The 23116-nt window shown below is 52.7% G+C and overlaps 1 protein-coding gene and 1 long non-coding RNA gene across 2 annotated transcripts; one reads left to right on the top strand and one right to left on the bottom strand.

Moving 5' to 3' along the window:
• The first annotated feature begins 1236 nt into the window (after positions 1 to 1236).
• Positions 1237 to 21959, top strand: Aldh2 (aldehyde dehydrogenase 2 family member). Its single transcript, XM_005080647.4, has 13 exons — positions 1237 to 1459; positions 11832 to 11936; positions 12824 to 12964; positions 13972 to 14051; positions 15352 to 15463; positions 15875 to 16003; positions 16384 to 16497; positions 17085 to 17187; positions 17525 to 17709; positions 18181 to 18345; positions 19521 to 19678; positions 20808 to 20922; positions 21617 to 21959. Exons 1-13 carry the CDS (start codon positions 1340 to 1342, stop codon positions 21647 to 21649), a joined length of 1560 nt encoding a protein of 519 aa, XP_005080704.1. The 5' UTR covers positions 1237 to 1339; the 3' UTR covers positions 21650 to 21959.
• Positions 1349 to 2387, bottom strand: LOC121133900. Its single transcript, XR_005870912.1, has 2 exons — positions 2078 to 2387; positions 1349 to 1700 (listed from the first exon to the last, which is right to left on the bottom strand). It is a non-coding gene; the product is annotated as an uncharacterized LOC121133900 (long non-coding RNA).
• Positions 21960 to 23116: the final 1157 nt, after the last annotated feature.

Below are 23116 nucleotides of genomic sequence, written 5' to 3'. Positions count from 1 at the left end.
CCTCCACCACCACCACCACCACCACCACCACCACCATGGGTCTGGAAATTCAAGATCTTCCATACGATCCAAAACACTTTTGCAAAGCAAAATTGTTTACATCAGCAGAAGCAGGTTTCCTCGAAATGCTGAGCAAGCAGCCACATCCAGAGAGGCCCTGATGATTTTTTTAAGGGTCTCACTATAATCATAGCTGACTAGAACTGGTATGTAGACCACCAGGCTGCCCTTGAACTATCAGAGATCTGCTTGCTTCTGCCTCCGAGGGCTGGGATTAAAGGCCTGGACCCAGATTCCTGACATAAAACAAAGGTGTTCTGTGTCTCCCTCCGAGGGGTCAGAACCGGCCTCACATTCTGACCTGATTGGCTAACACAGAGCTGCGCAGTTTGCAGGGAGACATGAAATGTGAGCACATCTTTTGCTTTCTGTAAGTGCACACCACCCCCACCTCCGAGGAATCTCAATTTCTGCTAAGCGGCTTCCTTACAATTTCTCCTAACTGTGCTCTCAGTTCCCCAGATTCCTTTGCTCCGAAGGATGATCATGTGACCCAGCCAGTACGGTCTTTAAATGCTTTTCCCTCCTGTTTTGCACTGACCGTGCAGGGCTCTGCAACAATATTAGCTGTCCAGTACTAAAATCGGAGACACACAAGGAAACTTGCCCAGGCCCCCATCTAGTCACTGGGGTTTCTCTTACAGCGCCGGGGACAATATACTGCGAGTCATCAGAGTAGGGGGAAGCCTATAAACTGCAGTCTCCTTCCTGGGGGTACGGAAGGGTCGGTACCTGAGCTTCCAAGGGTTTCCCCATTTCTTGGGCTCCTGTTTCAAAACACTTCCCCTTGCACAATCCAGAGCCCCTGCCAGGCTCCCCACCGTCCTTAGCCTACTGCTGCCTCCATCTGGTTGAAAGACACGGGTGGCTAGGCATCCGCGTCCTTTCCTAACCAATGGCCTCCTGCACCCCCAGAGCCCAGTCCCAGGTTGTTCACGGAAACAACCGAGTTCGTGAAATTCTCTCTTCCTCGCTGGGTCTGCACAGAAGGGAGCCGGGGACGGCTTTGGGAGCTGGCAAGGCTTTCTCAGGCCGCTCCGTTGTTATGCACGGCTCCACCTCTGACTCGGCTTGCAAAGCCAGGGTCGCGCCCCGCAGGCCATTGGGGGCTGAGGCTCTCTAGCCCCGCCCTCGTGTCGCCACCGCCCATTGGCGCCAGGGGTGGGTGGGGGGTGGAGGCGAGGAAGTCGGCCTACTGCGCTGCATTCGCCCGGGCCGGTGTAGGCTCCCCTCGGTTCGGCTCGTCTGTTTGGCTCAGCTCAGCTCCGCTCAGTTCAGTATGCTGCGCGCCGCACTCACCACTGCCCTCCGCGGGCCGCGCCTGACCCGCCTGCTGTCCGCCGCCGCCACCAGCGCCGTGCCGGCCCCCAACCAGCAGCCTGAGGTCTTCTGCAACCAGGTGAGACTCGTGATCGTCTCTGCAGGCCCCTAGACTGGACGGAGCGGGCGACGTGGCCTCAGTTTCCCCGCCTGGCTGTCTTTCCACGTGCCTTCCCTTGCCCATATGTCCTCACCGTGTATCCTTCCTGCCCGGGACCGTCGTGCAGCCGCGGTGGGTGTTGCAGAGCCGGCTCCCCGCCCGCGTGGTCCTGGGTTCACCCAGAAGGCCCAGGCGTCTTTCCTACTCGTCTCCCACAGACCTGGGCCAGGGTTCAGAAGGAAAAGCTGAGTCAGGATGTACCCCTTTCCCCCCCCCCCGTGGCCATTATTACCCAACCAGGACTTTGGAGTGTTGTCTTAGCTTTTTGAGGTTTGGTAAAGTCTGTGCAACAAGTGGGACTTGGCTGCCCCTTTCTGTAAAATGGGAAGGTAGTCAGGGAAGTTCTGGTATGTTATTTTGAGACAAGATCTCACTTTGTTGCCAGGCTAACCTGCAATTCGCTGACTTCTTGCTTCAGCTACTCCCACTTTGGATTTGCACGAGCCAGACAAGCATACCACCCACCTATCTTACACCCTCGGCCCTTCAGCCCCCATCTATTTTGAGACAGGGTCTTACTAATTGGCCCAGGCTGACCTTGAGCTTGTAGGATCGGAACATCAAAAAGAATCGAAATGAACCCAAGAGGAGGCACCGGATCAATAGCTTCGCTGCTCTTGTTCACCTGGAGTCAGGGCACAGAGTCTCAGGTCCTAACATGTGCCCAACCTTGATTCAGTTTGGAGTGTGGGTTGGGGGTTCTCTCTGGTGGCTGCCTTTTTCTTTACCACGTTTTTTGAAATCACAATAATAGTGCATGTTTGCTATAGGAATGGGTGCCATTGACTGGTTTACAAGTGAGCACCCTAATGTACAACCAGCAAGAGCACTGTTAAGGCCTGTGGCCTTGCTTGGTTCTTTGTTTTTATGAGCTTGTGTGGGAGTCTGTGCTGGCTACCTGCCAATTTCATTGCTAAACCCTGTCTCAGTGAACACTGTGTTTGACTTATCTTTCTTGGCTAGTACACTCAGCTGCTTTTAAGTTTTCTTTTTGAGAATACAGGCTAGCTCCAGGGCAGTGCCTGGAGGGAACTCTAGAAACTGCTGGGCATTAGAGGGTGGCTTTATTACAAATCCTGCTGCCAGGGACACCAGGACTTGGAAGCAGCAGTTCTGGGCTTTGTCTGTATCGTGCTCCAAGATACGTCTTTGGCAGTTACTAGGGCCACTTGCTCCAAGGAGCTGCCAGTGTGGCCTTGAGGTTGCTTCTGCAGACACTGGGCTTGCTTCCAAGGGCACCTGCAGGGCCTGGGCATCCCAGGGGGATGTTTCTCTTCAAGTTTCTTGGGTCCTATCTGGATGGGGTCGTGTCCTCAGCTTCTTGTCTAATCAACACTGGTTGAGTGAAGATGGGTTCATCTTCCTGGAGCCTCTTGCCTCTTGTCCTAGGAAGGACCCTGGCGTAGGTGAATGGGTAGGTGATGAAGACTTTAGGTAACTTCTGCTTCCCTGAGAACAGATCTATGGGCGGAGCTTCCGAAGGAGCCATATTTTACCCATATGTCGATTTCAGGGACTGAAATGGACACTTTTGTCAGTGAAACTAGTTTTCTACATTTCAGTATTTCCCTGTTGACTTGGAGAACATTTAAGGTCTAGAAAGGTAACTCACTCCAACACCAAGGATGTATGGCTTCATGCCTCTATCTGGGTCCATACCTCATCCTCACCAGTTCTATGCACTAGTAATAGTAATGAATGTGTAAACCAGGTATGATGCTAGCAACACTTAATCCCAACACTTGGGAAGTAGAGGCAAGAGGACCAACGCTTCAGAAACAAAAGAGTCCGAGACCGAGGGTGAGCTCAGTTGATAGGGGGTGCTGTTGGGGGTGAGCTCAGTTGGTAGGGGGTGAGACTGGGGGTGAGCTCAGTTGGTAGGGGGTGAGACTGGGGGTGAGCTCAGTTGGTAGGGGGTGAGACTGGGGGTGAGCTCAGTTGGTAGAGTTCTTGCCTACCATACATGAAGCCCTGGGTCCGAATCCCCAGCAGTGCATAACCCAGGTGTGGGTGGTGTGAGCTTTTGCAATTCCAGCACTCAGGAGGTGGAGGCAAGAGGCTCAGAACATCAAGCTGATTATCGACTACAGAGTGAGTTTGAAGTCAGCCCGGGTTATAGGAGAACCCGTCACAAGAGAAAAAAAAATAACAAAGGGTGTACAAATCCACCTCAGATGTAACTGCTAGCCATGCCTCTGTTAGTGGATCCCCCATGCATCCAGCAGATGCTTCCTGAGTTCTCCAGGCCCAGATAACAACATTCTAGATCCCCTCCCCGTAGGATGCTCATGAGTTGGAAGGTGGAGACAAAGACCTAAGTAAAAAGTTCAGCCTGGAACAAAGCTGGACATATGTGCAGGGGGAAGCCTGGGCCTTGGTAGCCACAGCCGCAAAATGGGGTAACAATCCCACCCACATCGCAGGGTTCTTGTGAGGACAAAATGGGGTGCTCCTCTGGCCTCACCGTGATCTTGAACATTTATTACAACTGTATATGAGCTTTGACTGAGCCTATAGCACAATGGTGATAAACTCCTTCCCAGGTGGGGCTCAGTGGCAGAGCACTGATATCAGCCTTTTCTTATATAAGTGCTGATAAACTTGGGGTTTGTATTTAAAAGAGTGAACTAGCCCGGGCAGTGGTGGCACACCTTTAATCTCAGCACTTGGGAGGTAGAGATAGGCGGATCTCCAAGCTCAAGGCCAGCCTAGTATACGGAGCGAGTTCCAGGACAGACTCCAAAGATACAGAGAAACCCTGTCTCGAAAAACAAACAAACAAAACAACAAAAATCCCTAAACAGAGAGAGGGAGGGCGGGAGAGAGTGAACTAGTGGGGAGACTGGGAGCTTTGGGTGCCTTAAACTGGGGTCTTCATTTTTCACCCCTTAACCTAACACCTAGGAATCAAGGCGAATTGATGGGCAGGAAGGGAACTAGAGAAGATCTCCCTACACAGAATTTTCCTTTAGATTCATTGTGATTTTACATGGATGAGTATTTTGCCTGCATGTCTGTGTACATGTGCTTACCTGGTGCCTGAAGTCAGAAGAGGGTATCTGATCTGCTAGGATCATAGACAGTTGTGAGTCACCATGTGGGTGATTGGAATTGAATCCGGATCCTCTGCAAGAGCAGCTAGTGCTCTTAACCACTGAGCCACTCTGCAGTCCCATGGAGTTTTCTCAATTGCTACACTGTTGGCTCCTTCAGTATAGAAAGTGTAGCTAGATGGGAATTAACTGGAAACATCCACAGGCCCTTTGTAGAAGCTACTGAGAGACTTCACATAGGCAGCACTTAAAAATGGACACCCCTGTCCCAGCCATAGGAAGGACTAGCCTACAGGTGCACAGGCTGGGTCTCTGAATCCTGAATCTCAAAGACTGTGCTGCCCAGGACAGCCTCCAAAGCTACAGAGAAACCCTGTCTCGAAAAAAAACCAAAAAAAAAAAAAAAAAGACTGTGCTGCAAGGGGGAACTCGGCCTGCCTTCTTTGTAATACAAAGTATATTAAAACAGCACTAATCAAGCCTTGCCTCTGAACACTTCACCACGTACAGTCCACCAGTAGACTGGAGGGAACGCCTTCTAGGCAGTGGTTCTCAACCTGTGGGTCGGGACCCCTTTGTCAAGACCCTAGCTCCAAAAAATATTAGCATTATGATTTGTAACAGTAGCAAAGTTGTAGTTATTGTTAGGAATAAAGCACGTGGGGGACATTGGCAGATTCCATGGCGGGCGAGGTTGACCGAGGCGGAGGGACAAACGTGCAAGGCAGACAGAGCTTAAGTGAGAAATTTTATTGGAAAGGGGAGGGAGAGGGAAGGAAAGAGAAGAGGGAGACAGGGGAACAGCAGGAAAGAGGGGGAAAGAGAACATAAGTGGGCAGGGGTCTTTCTTTTAAAGGGGTTCTTTGCACCTGGACTGACCAGGGTACTGCCAGAGTGCATTCTGCCAGGTGACAGGGACAGGCCATCATAATGCCTGAATCCTTACAGTTATGAAGTAGCAATGAAACAATTTTATGGGTGGGAGTCCCCACAACATGAGGTTGCAGGGTTAGGAAGATTGAGAAACTGTGTTGTGGGATAAGGCAAGGTGATTTCCTGAGTGGGCAGGGAACACCTGTGTGAGTAAGGATGAAGGGAGACGTTGGCCAATTTATTCATTTAAAAGTGCATTTGCTGTAAGCAAGTGGCAAAAGAAAAGAAGGGGGGAGTAATCTCCGCCCGTGGGCTATAGAGGCAGGAGACTCAAGACTAAACTAGCCTGCACTGCTGGACTCAAAGTATTGTAACTTAAAAGGCGACACGAGGAAGACACCATGAGACAGAGCTCACGTAGAGAGTTTTTTTTTTTTTAACCGGGGGAAGGGAATGGGAAAGGGAGAGCAGAAGAGAAAATGGGGTGGGTGGTAGGACAGAGAGACAAGCAGAGAGAGAAAGGGAGGGGCTATGGGGGAGGTGGGCGGGGCCCTTTTAAAAGGGAACGAAGTGAACATGTGCAGGTGGTGCTCTTAGTGGCTGCAGCTGAGGGTGTGTCCTGTCAGAACCCCAAGCACTGGCCAGTACAGATGCCTGAGTACTAACACAGAGCCAGCCTGGGCTGGTGAGGCGAGCTCAGAAAGAGGGGGTGGGTGGAGACTGGGGAGGAGGAGGAGGAGAAGGGCCTCTGATAGATACCCTGCCCGAGAAGATCATCTCTGTCAACGGTGAATGCTGGGCTAACCTGGGATACAGAGTAAGACCCTGCCAAAACAAAACAAAGTACCGTAGACTGTATGAACTATCTCCCCACTGGTTACCAGAACCTCATAGAAAGGTCACTAAGTCGGGCGTTGGTGGCTCATGCCTTTAATCCCAGCACTAGGGAGGCAGAGGCAGGTAGATCTCTGTGAGTTTGAGGCCAGCCTGGTCTACAGAGCGAGTTCCAGGACAGCCTCCAAAGCAATACAGAGAAACCCTGTCTCGAAAAAAAAAAAACAAAAAACAAAAGAAAGGTCAGGGCCTGGAGATGTCTTTGGCAGCCAGTGTTTTTTGTTTGTTTTCTTTTTCTTTTTGTGTCCATTTAACATGCTTGAGCTGCAAGGTGGCCGGGCTGCAATCATGCTTATGGTGGGTCAAGCTGAGTCACCAAAGTGCCTGGTCTAATAGATGCCAACCCTTACTACCTATCTAGCCCTGGCCTGAGGACTATTTCCCAAATTTTCCCATCTACTGGTTTTTGTTTTGTTTTCTTTTGTTTTCCCCGAGACAGAGTTTCTCTGTGTATCTTTGGCTGTCCTGGAACTCGCTCTGTAGACCAGGCTGGCCTAGAACTCACAGAATCCACCCTCCTCTGCCTCCTGAGTGCTGGGATGAAAAGTGTGCACCACCTCCACCCGGCCCATCTGCTGCTCTTTACGGCAGTCAGCTCCTGTTGCTGTCCCTGCAAAGGCGAGAACTCAGGCTCAGGAGGGCCCTGGGCTGCAGGTGTGAAAGCAGGCTTTGCTCTCAGCTCTAGAACACACATGTGCTGCCACATGATGAGACCCTCTGGGTCAGAAAAAAAGTAAATATTTAAGGAAATGTTAGATCAAACTTTGGAAATAAGCAGGGAGGGGCCGCATTTGTGCTTCAGTTTGTATTCCTGGCACTGGCACCGGGCTTGGCAAGGAATTGCCCTTGAGTAAATATTGAATTTACAAATGGTTGCTGTTTATGAAAGTGGCCATGGTTTTGTACCAAAAGAGCCAGAGATAGGGTCACTTCCCAGGGACCCAATGTAAAGTGTCTGGGACTTGGCAGGGGAAGAATGTGGGAACAGGTGGGGGGGTGGTGGTGAAATGGGCCAGGGTTGGGGGTCATGGTGAGAGAATTTGCCAGCTGTTAAGCACAGGGACAAATTAAAACCTCAATATAAAACTCTGCCTAGAAAAACAAAACAAACAAACAAAGAAAACCCTTCAATATAAAACCTCAAATAGAGCTGCGTCCCCCCCAGTGGTGACAATAAATACAGCACTGGTCCTAGGGGCGGCCGAACAGGGGAGTCTTGGGGCAGGGGGTTGGCTCCCCTTAGCGTTGACCTCAAGCTAACCCTAGAAAGTTCTAGATGTGAAGAGTGTGGATGTGTTTGGCATTCTGTGTTTATCTGGAACTTGATCCCTTGGGATCTTTCGATACAAAAAGACAGTGTGAGCTGCCCACTGTGGATCTGTTCCATAAGTGCCATTTAAGAAGCAGATGAGTGCCGGGTGGTGGCAGCGAATGCCTTTAATCCCACAACTCCACCCCAGGCCACCACCATGGCTACCTGGCCTCCATTTGCCGTTGGTGGAGAAAGCTCAACTGATTTCACGGGAACCCTGGCTTGGAGATTGGTGTTGGCTACAATGACACTGTAGTCAGGAGCATGGCCCTCTTAAATAAGTGATCTGTACTAAGGAGTGTCGCTTGAGTGGAATGAGACTGGGAGACACCAGTTACCAAACAGAGAGGCTGTATCGTCCTGGGGCCTGTGGTGTGCGGTAACATTCACTGCGGGCCCCTTGCTCCCCAGTAAGTAACTCCAAGAGTGGGGTTTTGAATCTGCTGCCACCCTTTGGGTCTCTGCCCTTCCCCATACATATATTTGTAAGACAACCTCAAATCTTTCTTTTTTGAGATACTGTGTCACTATGTAGAACAGGCTGGCCTCACTCACAGAGATCCTCCTGCCTCTGCCTCCAGAGTGCTGGGATTAAAGGTGTAAACCAATACATCTAGCCTAGTTTTCTTTAAGATTTACTCTTTGTGTTTGCACAGAGGATTAAGGGCATGTGCTACCAACACACAACTCTTTGGGTCCTCTTTTCTTCGGGTCCCCCTCTTTTTTTTTTTTTTTTTTTTGGTTTTTCGAGACAGGGTTTCTCTGGCCTCCAACTCACAGAGATCCGCCTGCCTCTGCTTCCCCCGAGTGCTGGGATTAAAGGCGTGCGCCACCAATGTCCGGGCCTCTTGGGGTCCCCTTTATGGTGCCTCTGATTCTCCCCGGGTTTCTCCACGGCCTGTGCTTGCTCACTGGGCCGCTCCTCCTCGGGACCTCAGCTCCCAGGAGTCGAGGTTTTGCTGCTTTGTTCCATCCCTGTCTGGCACGGGTGGAGCCTCTGGCTGCTAGAGCTTACAGGATGATGGGGGAGTGACTCTGCGAAAGCCTGATGACACGAGTAGACACTGTTTTGATTTTGCTTCAGATTCAGAATGTCACCCCCAAACTGTGTTTTCTAGAAACATGAAGAGGAACTGAGAGGTGGAGGAGAAACCTCCCCTCGGCCACGATGCCTGGATTCAGCATGTTATGTAAGGCAGGCCTTGGCTTGGGGCCAGGAGGGTTAGAGTTTTGGCCTGCACTCTGCCCTTTTGTGGTTCTGAATGCGTTCTTTTGGAAGCAGGGCTGTGTGAGATTGCCCTCCCCTCTTGGCTCCCTAGCAGTCTTTGGGGGTGTAAGAGGGGTGCTGGCAGGGAGGAAATACGGACCCTGATCTCAGGGATCTCCAATTTCACCAGCCAAGAAAGAAGGACTGACCGTTGAACGGTCATTCTGACAGACCGGAAGAATGACACAGCAATTCCAGACTTGGCCTCTCAGCACAGGGACAATGCCAGGAGTGCCTTGGTGGGGCACATGCTAGGTCTGACCAGCTCCTCCCCCTCCCCTCCTCCCCCTCTCTCTTTCTCTCTCCCTGATGTTTGCAAACTGCGCATGAGAACCCTTCCAGGCTAAAATCATGGAGTATCTGTCATGTGGGGCGAGCCAAGAAGCCGGGTGACTGTTGCTCTATGATCTTTAGTTGTAGATGGCTGCCCCATGGAGGGTGGTGGCAAGAGACAGCCTGTAGCCAGCTCCTGGCAAGGAACTATACCCCTGTTGTCTCCATGATCCCTCATACAGCCCCAGAGGTGTTGGGCCAAACTTCTGAGACTCATTTGTCCATTTCCCAGTGTGTGTGTGTGTGTGTGTGTGTATGTGTTTGGGGTCCAGCCCACGCCTCTCTCACTTTGAGCTTCATTCTTTCCAGCCTTTAGATGAGGCAGTGAGTGAAGAGGATGGCGACTGGGTTTTTGTTATTCTTTTTGATTATGACTTTGTAAGACTGAGTCTTGCTATGTGCCCTATGCTGGTCTCGAGGCAATCCTCCCGCCTCAGCCTTCTAAGTGCTGGGGTTATGCCTCCATGCTCAGCTTTTAAAGGAGGTCCTTGCTGCACGAGTGTTCTAACCCTGCAGGCGGGCCTGGGCTGTGGCTGGAGGGTGTGGTCGGAAGTGGGCCAGTAATGGGGCCTTGGCATTCTAAAGCTCGGGTTTAAGTCCCTGGCTCTGTCACTGCTGTGTGAATGTGAACCCAGAGCCATCCTTCCCCGTGCCCTGGTGGCCTGGTGGCCTCCTGTGTACGGTGAAGCAGATGGAGTTACCCAGTGCTGATGCCGTCATCTGTTCCTGCCGATGCAGGTTCTGCAGTGTGGACAAGGAGCAGGGGACAGGAGGTGGCCAAGCGACTTCTCCTTGCCCTCTAGCCTGGCCCTCTGCTGCTCTCCCTGACTCCGCCCTGTGCCGCTTTGCCATGCAGGGATCCCTGAGCCTGGGCCACCCCATATCTGTCCCCAAGTTCTCTTCTGCATTACCTCAGACCCTCACTTCCCCTTGCTTCCTATGAACTGGAGAGAAGAGGGAGAGGCCACACCATTCCCAGGGGCCCAACCCGGCATGGCACAAGAGGCTTGGAACCCAGCTCTGAGGTGTTAAGGTTTTAAGTGTGTACCTCACACCCAAGTCCCTCACTGGGAGCTACACAGGTCTAGGATTAAAGTGACAAATTAATTAGAGATGAGTATCAGTGCATATGAAACCACACAAGTATGGCTTGACAGTCTAGTTCATGTTTACACATGTCTTGTCAGATTCGAGCGGTGGACAGATCTGCAACGTGTGAACAGTGCAGAACCCTTGGCCTCCTGGGATTCCTAATGGCCACCCATTGCAGTCAGCATGGGCACTTGCCCCATGCCAGGCTGGTGCCAGGGCGTGCCACCTTAGGGAGGGGAGTTGCAATGGGCTTCACTCCAGAAGTGAGGAAGAAGGCTGGGATTACAGAAGTCCCTGACCCTGGGAACAAAGCCAGGAACAGAAATGTCCAAGTCTTCAGTCCAAATTCTGCCTCAGGCTTACATCCTTGATCACTGAGCTGGGCCACTGTCCCCTCCTTGGGACAGTGCTTGACCTGGAAGTCATGCATTGTATGCTGCAGAGATGAGTGGGTATGCTGAGTAGAGCCGTCCACCCCTTGTGCTGTTTAGACTGTAGATGGCTACCTGGGTGTGGTGGTGGGCACCTTTAATCCCAGCACTCAGGAGCAGAGGCAGGAGGATCTCTGTGAGTTCAAGGCCAGCCTGGTCTACAGAGAGAGCTCCAGGACAACCAGGGCTGTTACACAGAAACACCCTGTCTCAAAACAACAGACATAATAAAGAAGATGGCTGCAAGGGTTTCCTTGTTCTCTTAAGGGAAAGTGGATGCCCCTGCCCGTCCTTGACTGCAGGGGGTCTGTGACACACTCTGACCTATAGAATTCAGTAGCCACTGCAGCTGCTGAAGCTAGGCCTGGGAAGACCTTCCAGCTTCCTTCTGGGATTCCCTGGGGAGGTCACTGCCCCCAGATATCTGACTATTCTGGGTCCGCCATGCCATCAGGAAGCCAAGTAGTCACATGGTGCTGGATGAGTAAGGGGAACCCCTTTGATCGCCCTGCCCAGGTGACTCCTGAACTGCAGTCACAGGCTAAGCCCAACCCATGGGCACAGCTCTTAAGAACTGGTCTTTAGCTGGGCAGTAGTGCCACACACCTTTAATCCCAGCACTCAGGAAGCAGAGGCAGGTGGATCTTTGTGAGTTCGAGGCCAGCCTGATCTACAAAGCGAGATCCAGGAAAGGCTCCAAGGCTATACAAGGAAATCCTGTCTCAAACCCCCGCCCCCCCAAAGAAAGTCTTTAGGCATTTGGGGCTGTTTGTTACACAGCTTAGGTGACTAACACACTAGGAACATTCTCACTGTTCTGAAAAGAATCCAGCTCAGTAAGAGGTCAGGTGTTTTACTTAGGTCACGTAGCTTATTTCTGGGTTTGTGGCTTTAACCTGGAATCCACAGCTCTTTGCCACTGATCTTTGGCTCCTTGTCTCCTCCGTGTTTGTTCTGAGTTTTTTCCTTTTTACCTTGAGGTGGTCAGTAGAGTTGAGAGCCGGACCTGAGAACATTTTTTCCACTCTCATTACAGATCTTCATTAACAACGAGTGGCATGATGCCGTCAGCAAGAAAACGTTCCCCACCGTCAACCCTTCCACGGGAGAGGTCATCTGCCAGGTCGCAGAAGGGAGCAAGGTGAGACCCAGTGACATATCAGTGCAGAACGGCTTTGCTTGTTTCTTGGGTGGGGTCTCATTCTGTAGCCCAGGCTGGCCTGGAACCTGTGTCGTCTGTCCTCCCAGCTGTGCCTCAAGTGCAGAGACACACAGCACACGGTTGTTGCTTCATGTTTTTGTATGTCTGAAATGTGGCCGTGTATGTGTTTCACTTTCCTAACTTAAAAACCATCAATCAGGAGGCTGGAGAGATGGCTCAGAAGTTAAGAGCACTGACTGCTCTTCCAGAGGTCCTGAGTTCAATTCCCAGCAACCACATGGTGGCTCACAACCATCTACAATTCAATCTGGTGCATGCCCTCTTCTGGCATGTAGACAAACTGTGTATGTAATGAATAAATAAATCTTTAAAAAAAAAAACATCAATCAGACATTTGAGATATGTACCCGAGGCAGTCTCCACTACATTATCGTGCTAGATGGCGGCTGACCTGTCTTTTTTTTTTTCCTTCTGAGACAGGGTTTCTCTGTGTAGTGCTTGGTGTCCTGGAACTCACTCTGTAGACCAGGCTGGGCTTGAACTCGCAGAGATCTCTCTGCCTCTGCCTCTGCCTCTGCCTCCCGAGTGCTGGGATTAAAGCCATGCGCCACCACCATCCAGCATAACAAGGTCCCTTTCTAAGGACTGACGAATGGGGGTCTCTCAATCTAAATGACCAGGAGTTTCCTTCCCACCACACCCCCTGATGAGGCCTGTGTTTGCAGCTGAGGTCTAGACCCTGGAGGACTGTCTTGGGGCAGTTTCCTGCACTGTCCATACCTAGGTGTGCTTGGCAGTGGGGTGGTGCTTGACACTAGGAGGCATTTACTGCTGAGGTCTGAGCTCCCAGGGTGACTGTTTCACAGGAGGATGTGGACAAGGCGGTGAAGGCCGCGAGGGCAGCCTTCCAGCTGGGCTCGCCCTGGCGCCGCATGGATGCGTCCGACAGGGGCCGGCTGTTGAACCGATTGGCCGATCTCATCGAGCGGGACCGGACCTACCTGGCGGTGAGTCCTCAGCCCTCTTTCCCTCATTTCCCATGGCTGAAGAGGCTTATAGCATCCCCTGATCACCCAGAGCCTTGCTGCTCCTAGATCACAATGGCACCTGATAAATGGACAATTTCGGGGTCTACCTGTCACCAGCCAGAGGAGCCGCAGGGTCTGTCCTGATTTGGTGGCTGTGGCCAAGATCTAAGATTTTGAGAGGGAGGGGATGAAGAGCCTTTCTCTTGTACAGGCCTTCCCTAGCAATCCCCACAACTGGTCACCTCCCCTGGGCCCCTCTGCACAATGGGCCCCCTCCCTGGCCACCCTGTTGGGAGAACTCAGAGGCAGCCACTTTCTCTGTGGTGGCAGCCAGAGGGACGTGTCCAAGTGCGCCGTGCATTCCGTTCTCATAACCTTGGGATGAAGACCTCAACATGGCTGGGGTCCCCTGCCCAAGTCAAGTCAGGCTGTGCCCCTCACTGGCTCAGACCTGCCTATTTCCCCTTGGCTTTGTGACAGCCATGCTTCTCGGAGCCCTGAGACCTTTGCACACACTGCCCCCTCCTGCTGGGGTTCATCACCTCATCACTATGCGTCCTGTCCTCCACCCCTGCCCCACCCCCGCCCCAGCCTTCAGGGTTTGTCTTAGTTGGGGTTTCCAAGACAGAGCAAGGGAGACAGGTTCTCTTCCTAGCATGTTTAACATGAGTGACAGACAATCCGTGTCACCGTGCTCTTACCTCTGAAGGCTCTCTGTTCATTTCTGTATTCCCTATAGCTGGATCTGGCAGAGGACAGAACTCAGTAATGTCTGTGATGTGAGTGAAGCTGGCTCCTCATGCCCCCTTCTCCTCTCCCTGCCTTGGGAGAGGCTGGGGCAGTGGTCCAAAAATGCCCATGACCAATGGAGACTCTCACCCTGAGCCTCCACCCATCCTTGTCAGTTCAGGACCCCTGTCACCGGTCACCCTATTTCCTTTCATTCCTGCACCAACATGTCTCTACCGACCTCGCTCTCTTGTCAGGCCCTGGAGACCCTGGACAATGGCAAGCCTTACGTCATCTCCTACCTGGTGGATTTGGACATGGTCCTGAAGTGCCTCCGGTATGTTCTTTGGCCATTGAGAAGAGGGAGGCGGCGATGCTGGGAGAACTAGAAGGATGCAGAGGACTCACAGGGACTGGAGCTGTCACCGTGTCGACTGACTGTCAGAATCAGTCCTCCAAGTGCTCTCCTCTGTCTTGAGCTGTGTGTGATAATTTCTATGTCCTTGGAACTGGCCATTTATCTGAGGGAGTCAGTGATGTGATGGTCTTTGGTTGTCCCTGGTTCCCAGCAACCTTTTCTGTCCTCCACTTTAGTTTCTGTTTTTAGTCACTTGGACTGGCTGAAGGCTTGCCAGTTGTTTTCATGTGAGAGTCACGTTCCTCATTTCCTCTTACCTTGCTACGTGTAACTCCTTCAGGGCCAGCCTTCATGTTGCCATCCCTTAGGTGGAATGTCAGTGTCCTGGGGGAGGGTGTGTAACTCGTTTGCTTCTAGTCTGCCCAGCCACGGGCAGTGTGGACAGTCTGGTGCCAACAGTGGCTGGCTGGAGGGGGAAGCGGCGCCCAGATGGCAGGAGTTGTCCTCCACAGCCGGGGGACAGTGAGCAGTTCCAGAGGTGGGCCTAGTCATGATGGCCAGGGAAGGCGCTGCTGGCATCTGGTGCCAGGGGCACTGCTAACCATCCTGAGACCCACAGAACAGGCCCCCACAACAAAGGGTCTTCCCATCCAAACTGTCACACACTCTGGGGCTGAGAAACCTGAGCCCCGCCCCCATCAGCGTTGGCAGACCCTGTGCACTGCAGGAATCTTCTTTTACAAGCTACCTCACGTCATCTTGAACCTTTCCTCTTCCTTCCTTCCCCAAAGGCACGGCCATTACACGCCATGAACGCACACCGGCTGCTCCCCAGCCACCATGCTTTTCTGTCACCATGTCCCTGTGATTGTGACAGTGAGCTTCGTGAGGCGAGGCCAGCCGGGGAAGCCCTGCCTTTGATGGGTCTGCCCCCCTCCACCAGGTCATACCCATGATCCTGCAGCCCTGGGCTGGCACAGCAGGCACATGTAAATAAATCTAGGTGCTTAGTTAACAGACCGAGTCCCCAGAGCCGTGTGCTGAGTGGGTGGGAGGCAGGGCCTGGCCGTGGACCTGGTGTTTGTCAGTAGCATCACAGGTAACTCTGAGGCTCTGAAATCTTACTCTGAGCAGGGTCCCCATGTTCTGGTGGTCATCCACTTCTCTTTGGGAATAAGCTAAATGCCAGGGTGGTTATCAGTGCCTTCCAGGGCAGTTCTCTTTCTGTCAGGTGTTGCAGGCTAGACATGGACTGATGCTTGGATTTTTCTTCTTTCAGCTATTACGCTGGCTGGGCTGATAAGTACCATGGGAAAACCATTCCTATCGATGGCGACTTCTTCAGCTACACCCGCCATGAGCCTGTGGGCGTGTGTGGGCAGATCATTCCGGTGTGTGCCAGCCCCTCTGGAAGTCAAAGTTGGGGGGATGAAACTGGGGGCCAGCCATGCTCATTATGAAGTGGGGTTCTGCAGGCATCAGGAAGATGACTGGGTATTGGCTGAGAACACAGGCTTTGGCAAGTCTCCCGGGATAGATTTAAGTCTGAGCCAGCAAAGTCATTTGTTCCTTCTAAGGCTCGGCTCTCCATCTAAACAGTGGCAGGCTATTGATTATGGGGAAATAATGACTAGGGTCTCACATGGTACCTGGTACCAGTGAGAGCTACTGTCACTATAAGCTGCCTGCCTCAGCCATCATCCAAACCCATGGGTAAATAGTAGGGGCCCTCAGGAGCCGGCCACCAGCTATTTCTCTCTAAGGAGGACCTGTGGTTAGTGACTGTTTTTTTTTTTGTGCAGTGGAACTTCCCACTCCTGATGCAAGCATGGAAACTGGGCCCAGCCTTGGCAACTGGAAATGTGGTTGTGATGAAGGTCGCCGAGCAGACACCGCTCACCGCGCTCTATGTGGCCAACTTGATCAAGGAGGTGTGTGGCTTGCTTCTGCTGTGACCTCTAAATGCTCTACAATGGCTTGCTCCTTAACCAGAGGGGAACTCTGTCCTCAGTACCTGAACTAGAGGGGAACTCAGTCCCCAGTACCTTAACCAGAGGGGTTCCTGCTGCTGTCTCCCACACTGAGGCCTGTGGCACAGCACTGTCTGAAGGATAAAAGCCACTATTCTAGACCTAGCAGCTCCACAGGGGACTCCACAGTAGGCTCCTTGTCCCAACCACTTTTAGAAGTCCCTATAGGGTGACTCATGCCCTATAGAGTGTCCCAGATCACTGTTGGGGAATGGGGTGTTTCCTTTGTCAAGGCCATGGGAACAGCAGGCTGACTTCAGGTCTCCTGGCTTCCCCTCCAGGCAGGCTTCCCCCCTGGTGTGGTCAATATTGTCCCTGGATTCGGCCCTACTGCCGGGGCCGCCATCGCTTCCCATGAGGATGTGGACAAAGTGGCATTCACGGGCTCCACTGAGGTAAGATGTCTCTGGTTTGCAGCATGGTGGCTCAGGCTCCCCCTCCCCAGTGGCTGCTCCCTTCAGAAGTGTCCCAGAACATGCCTCCCAGTCACCCAAATGACAGCCGCATGTGTGTGCTAGAGGGCAGAATAGGACTGTGTCCTCTGTAGTATGCTAGCCCCCGGCTGCTGTTAGGAGAAGTCAGCACTCCTATGGACTAAGGAGGCCAGGACTAGCTGGCTTCAGAGAGCCCCAGTGCTGGTCCAGACCTTGCCCTTGTATCCCTGGGGGACCCAGGATGGTTCCTTCAATCTCATCACTCAGGAGGTGGGGGCTGGAGGATCAGCTACACAGTGAGTTTGAGGCCAGCCTCAGCTACCAACCTCTGAGGGCATTGGGAGGGCCGACTCCAAACGCCAGCACCTGGCACAGGCCTGTGTGTGAGCCACGTGCCATGTTAGTTACTGTCACCGTTGTCTAGAGCCCAGTGGCAGCAGTGGGAGGTGCATTCTTCAGGCCTCTTGGGATTTGGTGAGTCCATGTGTAGAGGAGCAGTTAGCTTTCTTTCCCTGCTAACAGCAGACCATGTGTCTGTGTCCCCATAGGTTGGTCACCTGATCCAGGTTGCCGCAGGGAGCAGCAATCTCAAGAGAGTGACCCTGGAGCTGGGGGGAAAGAGCCCCAACATCATCATGTCGGATGCTGACAGTAGGCTACAGGGCTGCAGGGAAGGGCCCAGACTCTAGCACCGCTCATTCCCTCAGTAGGGCCAGCCTGAGTCCTATACTGTTCACCCACAGGCCACTGGGCCACACACACACACACACACACACACACACACACACACACACACACACACACACACCACCTGGAACACTTCCTGCCCTCCATGTCTTTCCCAGTTGCCAGTCTCCACAAAGGGAAGAAGGTTCCATTCCATTCTGACTAGTCCCTGGTGCCCAGCAGGCACGATTTGTGTGGGTGAGCAGTGCTGAGTCAGCAGCCTCTTCTCATGTCACCTCTGTCCGTTGTCCCCTCCCCACAGTGGACTGGGCTGTGGAGCAGGCCCACTTCGCCCTGTTCTTCAACCAAGGCCAGTGCTGCTGCGCCGGCTCCCGGACCTTCGTGCAGGAGGATGTATATGACGAATTCGTGGAGCGCAGTGTTGCCCGGGCCAAGTCTCGGGTGGTCGGGAACCCCTTTGACAGCCGGACGGAGCAGGGGCCGCAGGTAAGCCTGCCAGCCACGGCTGGGCCTGCAGGCTAAGGGCATGACTTAGAGTTGGTGGGGCTGGGCTCCGGTCTCCTCTGCTGAGTACCAGCTGCGTGTCCAGTTGGGGTAAGCATGAGACCCCAGCTGCTGTCCGAGGCCCACATTCTGGAGGGTTCGTAGACCTAGGCAGGAGAGTGGCTGCCAAACCTGTGCATGACACCTGCTGCTGAGCCATTCCTTAAGCCCCTGTGATTTTGTCTTTTCATTTCGTTAGCATCGGAGTCCTAGGAGAAAAACATTGGGTGAGACAGTTCTCTGGTGGCAGAGGATATGGGGTCTCTCTTGGGTATTATATTTTTGACTCCTGTTGTTTTCCCTTCGGATCTTGTTGGAGACCTTGGTCCCCTTCCCAGCTGCCTCTGGCTTCATGTTCTCAGACAGAGGGGGCCCTGGATCTGGCATCTCCGTCACTCTGGGCTTCTCCCGCAGGTGGACGAGACGCAGTTTAAGAAGATCCTCGGCTATATCAAGTCAGGACAGCAGGAAGGGGCGAAGCTGCTGTGTGGGGGAGGTGCGGCCGCCGACCGTGGCTACTTCATCCAGCCCACTGTGTTTGGAGACGTGAAAGACGGCATGACCATTGCCAAGGAGGAGGTTAGCATCTTGGCCGTGTCCTGGAGGCTGCTCTTAGCGGGATTTGGCCTAGTGTCTTGACTGTATGCCAGTCTCTGGTTTCGAGTCACCTCCTTGCCTAGAGTCGATTATTTGCAGTGTGATTCTGATACGTCACTCCCTGTCAGCTTGACGGGGCTTCCCACCCTTGGGGCAACCATGGTATCCCATAGCCTAGCCCACAGGCCTTTGCATTCTGGCCCCTGGGAGTCATGAATCTAGGAGTAGGCTCATCTGGTCCTTTCCGTAGTTTCGACCCACGAAAGACATTGGATGAGGTCCGTGGGTGATTCCCCATCCAACATAGCTCCGATACCCCTCCCCTCACTCGTACCAGCTGGGTTAAGCCCCCAAGCTTCATGCATAGTGTCACCCTTTTACATGCTGATGAGACTACTCTGGAGGGTCGAGAGAGTGCCTGTGCCTGCACTCCAGCAGCCAGCGACACCTTTATTTAGTTTCTGTCACAACTTGGAGGCTTATAGGCATCCTCCCCACCCTTCTGTCCCCTCGGAATCAGCCATTTCTTTGTGGAAACCTCTGGGGGGTGGACTCCATTTCCCGCCTTTGCTGCCTCTTCCTCCCCGGCTCTCAGTTAGGACCCTCTGTTCCAACTCCATGTAGTGCCAGTTACACGATAGCCAGATGGTCACAATGGCCAGTTCCAGCTGGCTCTCCATGGCCCTTGGGCAGATCTGAAGTGGCAGTGACAGCTGCAACAGTGTGCCTTGCACGTGGGCCTTGGTTTCCGAATCACATTGTCTATCAAAGGAGCTGAAGTTACTGGGAGAAGTGGCCTGTTCTAGAAACTGCTGGGAAGAGCAGGAGAAACCAGAGGCCATTTCACAGTCGCTTGTTCAGTGGCCGGTCTGTGCTTTGTGCCTGGGTTAAACTCGATGGGAGCTGGTCTCCAGTTCTCTATCCCAAGTTCCCATGCTAACATAACCCGTGTGCTGTGACACTGGAGATAAGGTAACTGTGTGCAAAGCCCACTCCCCTCCCTTTGCGTTTCCTGAGTTTGGAAGCAGTGTGGTTCTGGACTGACTAGGTCAGGTGTCAGGCTTGACGGTACCTACTGTCCGCCATCCACTGCTCCCTGTCAGCCCTGGAAGTGGGGAGCAGTCCTCCAGCCTTGCTCCTCTGCCCTCCCTCTCCAGATCTTTGGACCAGTGATGCAGATCCTCAAATTCAAGACCATAGAGGAGGTCGTGGGGAGAGCCAATAATTCCAAGTATGGGCTGGCAGCAGCCGTCTTCACAAAGGACCTGGATAAGGCCAATTACCTGTCCCAAGCCCTCCAGGCTGGCACCGTGTGGTAAGAGCCTCCCAGCCACTCCTCCTCAACCCAATACAATACCCCCCAAGCAAGGTCTTCTAGAACCCTAGAATTGGGGCACTGGTCTAGGGGCTGTCCAGCCATATCCTCTCCCAGAGAAGGATACCCCCATTACCTGTGAAGCCAGAGACTGGCCACCTTCCCCTACAATGGCTGAGAGCATACACAGTCGCTCAGTGCCTGCTTCACCATTGTTAGGGGTAGAGGAAGAACAAATGTGAAATGGGCTGTATTGGGATCAGTACCCTCCACTTACCTCGTGGGAAGAGACGAGATCAGTTACTGTGGAACACACTCTATCAGTCCCACGAACAGAGAAGCCTGCACTCCTGTGATGGGCACTGTTGCCTGTAACAGAAACAGCACAGAGCTCTTGTATGAACCAGTAGGAAACCAGCCATTCTCATAGGAACGTGTGTACACATGATGTGGCAGCCAAAAGGTAGCAACCAATGTCTATGAGTAGGTGGATGGACAGACAGCAGGCAGCCTGTCCATAGAGGAAAGTGATTCAGAGACAAGAATGGAGTCCTGGTGCATACTGCAGTGTGGGTAACCTTGGCAACATGATGCTAAGTGAAAGAAGCCAGACGCTATAGGCCATAGACTGACTCTGTAGTCTCACAAGGGTTCTCCATTAGTGGATACTGGCCCTGGAGGGAGGGGGCAGGAAGAGACCATTAATGGGATGCAATGCTTCTTTTTAGGGTGTTACAAATAATCAGGAGTTAGACAGTGGTAAGGGTTCACCGGGACTCTGAATGTGACACCAAGTAGGGCTCTTCTTTAAAAGACATTTTTTAAGCATGCATATGTGCATGTGTGTGCATGGGAATTTGTATGTACAGGAATGCACATGCCCCAGTGTGTGTGGGAGGGCCTCCTGTCATGTGGGTCCCAGGAACTGAACATGGCTTGGTAGCAGACCCTTCACCCATGTGACAAGCCATGTTGCCACCACATCTGCACGGACAAGGATGACAGCAGAGTGTCTCACATGGCCCTAGCCTCCTCCGTGTCTCCATTTTCCATATGAGATTGTGGAACCAAACCTGGAATGGCACGCACTCCCTCACAACCACCTCCATGTTCTTACCTCCAACAACAGGATCAACTGCTACGATGTGTTTGGAGCCCAGTCCCCGTTTGGTGGCTATAAGATGTCAGGCAGTGGCAGGGAGCTGGGCGAGTATGGCCTGCAGGCCTACACTGAAGTGAAGACGGTGAGTGCACACAGGCCGGCGCCTGCTGCCTGGCCTCTCCCAGTCAGGGCCCCTCGGCATTTGTTAACATTTCTCACTGAAGCCAGAGAAGTCACAGAGGAGGTTGGACACCGTCTCTAGGACATGGGTTCTTCAAAAAAAGACAGGTGTGACCTCAGTGCCCAATGTGTTGGCATCTCTCCAGCCATGGAACGCAGGTCATTTTTAAAATGGCTTGTCATGTTGTCACACGTAATTGGGAAATGCTCTCTTTTTAACATAAAGGAGGTGGGCACGAAATAAAATGAATAGAGGAAGAACCAAATTTTGGAACACTTTGTAGCATCTACAAACTGAGACACAGTTATGGGCCTTTCTCTGCTCTGACTCCTGTGGATGGGGCCTCGGCCTCTTCCTCGGCGTTACCCTGTGGGAGGCTCCTAGTGGGGGGCCGTACAGTGCTGGATGTCACAGCTTCGTGACCTCAACGCACCAGATTCTACTAAACCAGGATTGTCCCCAAACCCCAGGAAAGGGCCTCCAGATACTGCCAGATGTCCCCTAGGGCCTTGGGTGAGAACCTAGGAAGGGGAAAGGGTGTGATCTCCCACAAAGGACAGCCTGCTGCCAGGGAGACGTGAGAGAGAACACAGGGGCTGTTGTTGCTGGCACGGGCCAAATGTGAAGAATAACAACCTCTCCAAACCCCTCATAGGTCACCATCAAAGTGCCGCAGAAGAACTCGTAAGCCAGCAGTGTGCCGGCTTCCTCCCCCTGCACCTGCAACCCAACAGGACCCTGAGAAAAACAGCTATGCACGCTTGCCTCTGAGGAGAAGACTGTTCACCGAAGTGTCAGGCCAAGAGAGTCAGAACTTGATAAAACAGGACAGGCTGGCGGGGTGGGGTGCGAGTAAAACTCCCTACAAACCCAGTTGGGAATGGGGCTCAGGCAGAACACTCGCCCAGCATGTGCAAGACCCTGCGTCCCATCCCCAGGCTGCAAATGAGCAATAAAACCCACTGATGAAGGCTGCAAGGTCACTTCTCTCAGAAGCAGACTCTGAGTCTCGTCTCCATTGTACTCTGAAACTCGTCCCTTTCGGAGCAGAAAACGCCACTGCTGGGCCTGAAGTAGCTTTGTGGGACGTTAGCACCCAGGCTGCTCTGCAGCCTCTGTGGGGCACAGAGGAGAGCAGGACTGTGTGTGTGGGTGCAGAGCTGCCTCTCATACACCCGGAACCAGGAGGACGTGGAGGCAGTAGTGGCAGTGGCCAGTTTTTAGGGAGTGAGAAGAGAAATTGCAATGAACATGGGCTGGGGGCCCGCAGTGCAGGCTCAGTAGCTTCTGGTAGCTCCAAGTCTGTTTCTGGGAGGGGAGAATACAATTACTGCAGATGCCAGGGGGCGTGGCAGATGTCATGACATCGCCAAAGGGCAGGGGACCACTCACAATGGAAGACCAAGAAAGCTCTCGAGCAGGTACTCCAGGTACATTTTCTCTCCACCCCCTCCTTCCCGAAGATTCCATTCTTGGAGGTTTTAGATGCCTGTGATCTCTGCCCTATGTGTAAATGGGGTTGCAGTGACCATAGCTCAACCTCCCCTCATCTTAAGATGTGAGTTGTAAGCCTTCAAGGGATACCATGTGCCCAGCTGGTAGATTATTTCCTGCACATAAATGCTCATGATGGTTAGCATAGAAAGTTAGTAAGCAATTAGCAATTGTGAGAAGTTACACAACTCTTGGCATCGCTACACTTGTGTTTGGGGGTGTTGCAATATTCCAGCAAGCCCAGTAAGGAACCAAGATGGTTTCTGGTGGCTGACAGGTGATATATATCCTGCTGGACACACTGGCTTCAGGCATGATACTCACCCACGTGGGACGCAGCGGGCTGGCACGGGATTTATTCATGCAGCTCACACCAGTGTGTTTATTTCCAGAATTTCCCTTTCTCACTCTTAGGCTGCACATGACTACTAGGTGCTTGACACCTGTCCTGAGCAATGAAAGCAAGTCAAAGTCTAGGAGTCTGACTGGAAGCTCTGGAGCAGAGGTCAAAGATCTTACTCAGTTTGTGAAGGAACAGGTGTCGGCATGGGAAACATGTGGGACAGTCGAGTGAAGAATGTTTGTTAGAGGACGGTGGTGAGGTGAGGTTCAGAGCTAGACAGCGGACCCGTGAGAGCTGTCACCGAGGGTACAAAGCTTG

This window comes from Mesocricetus auratus, unplaced genomic scaffold, assembly GCF_017639785.1.
Source record: "Mesocricetus auratus isolate SY011 unplaced genomic scaffold, BCM_Maur_2.0 Super-Scaffold_100025, whole genome shotgun sequence".
NCBI classification, from domain to species: domain Eukaryota; kingdom Metazoa; phylum Chordata; class Mammalia; order Rodentia; family Cricetidae; genus Mesocricetus; species Mesocricetus auratus.
Note: the sequence above shows the minus strand (reverse complement) of the source record. Positions and strands in the feature narration are given on the sequence as shown.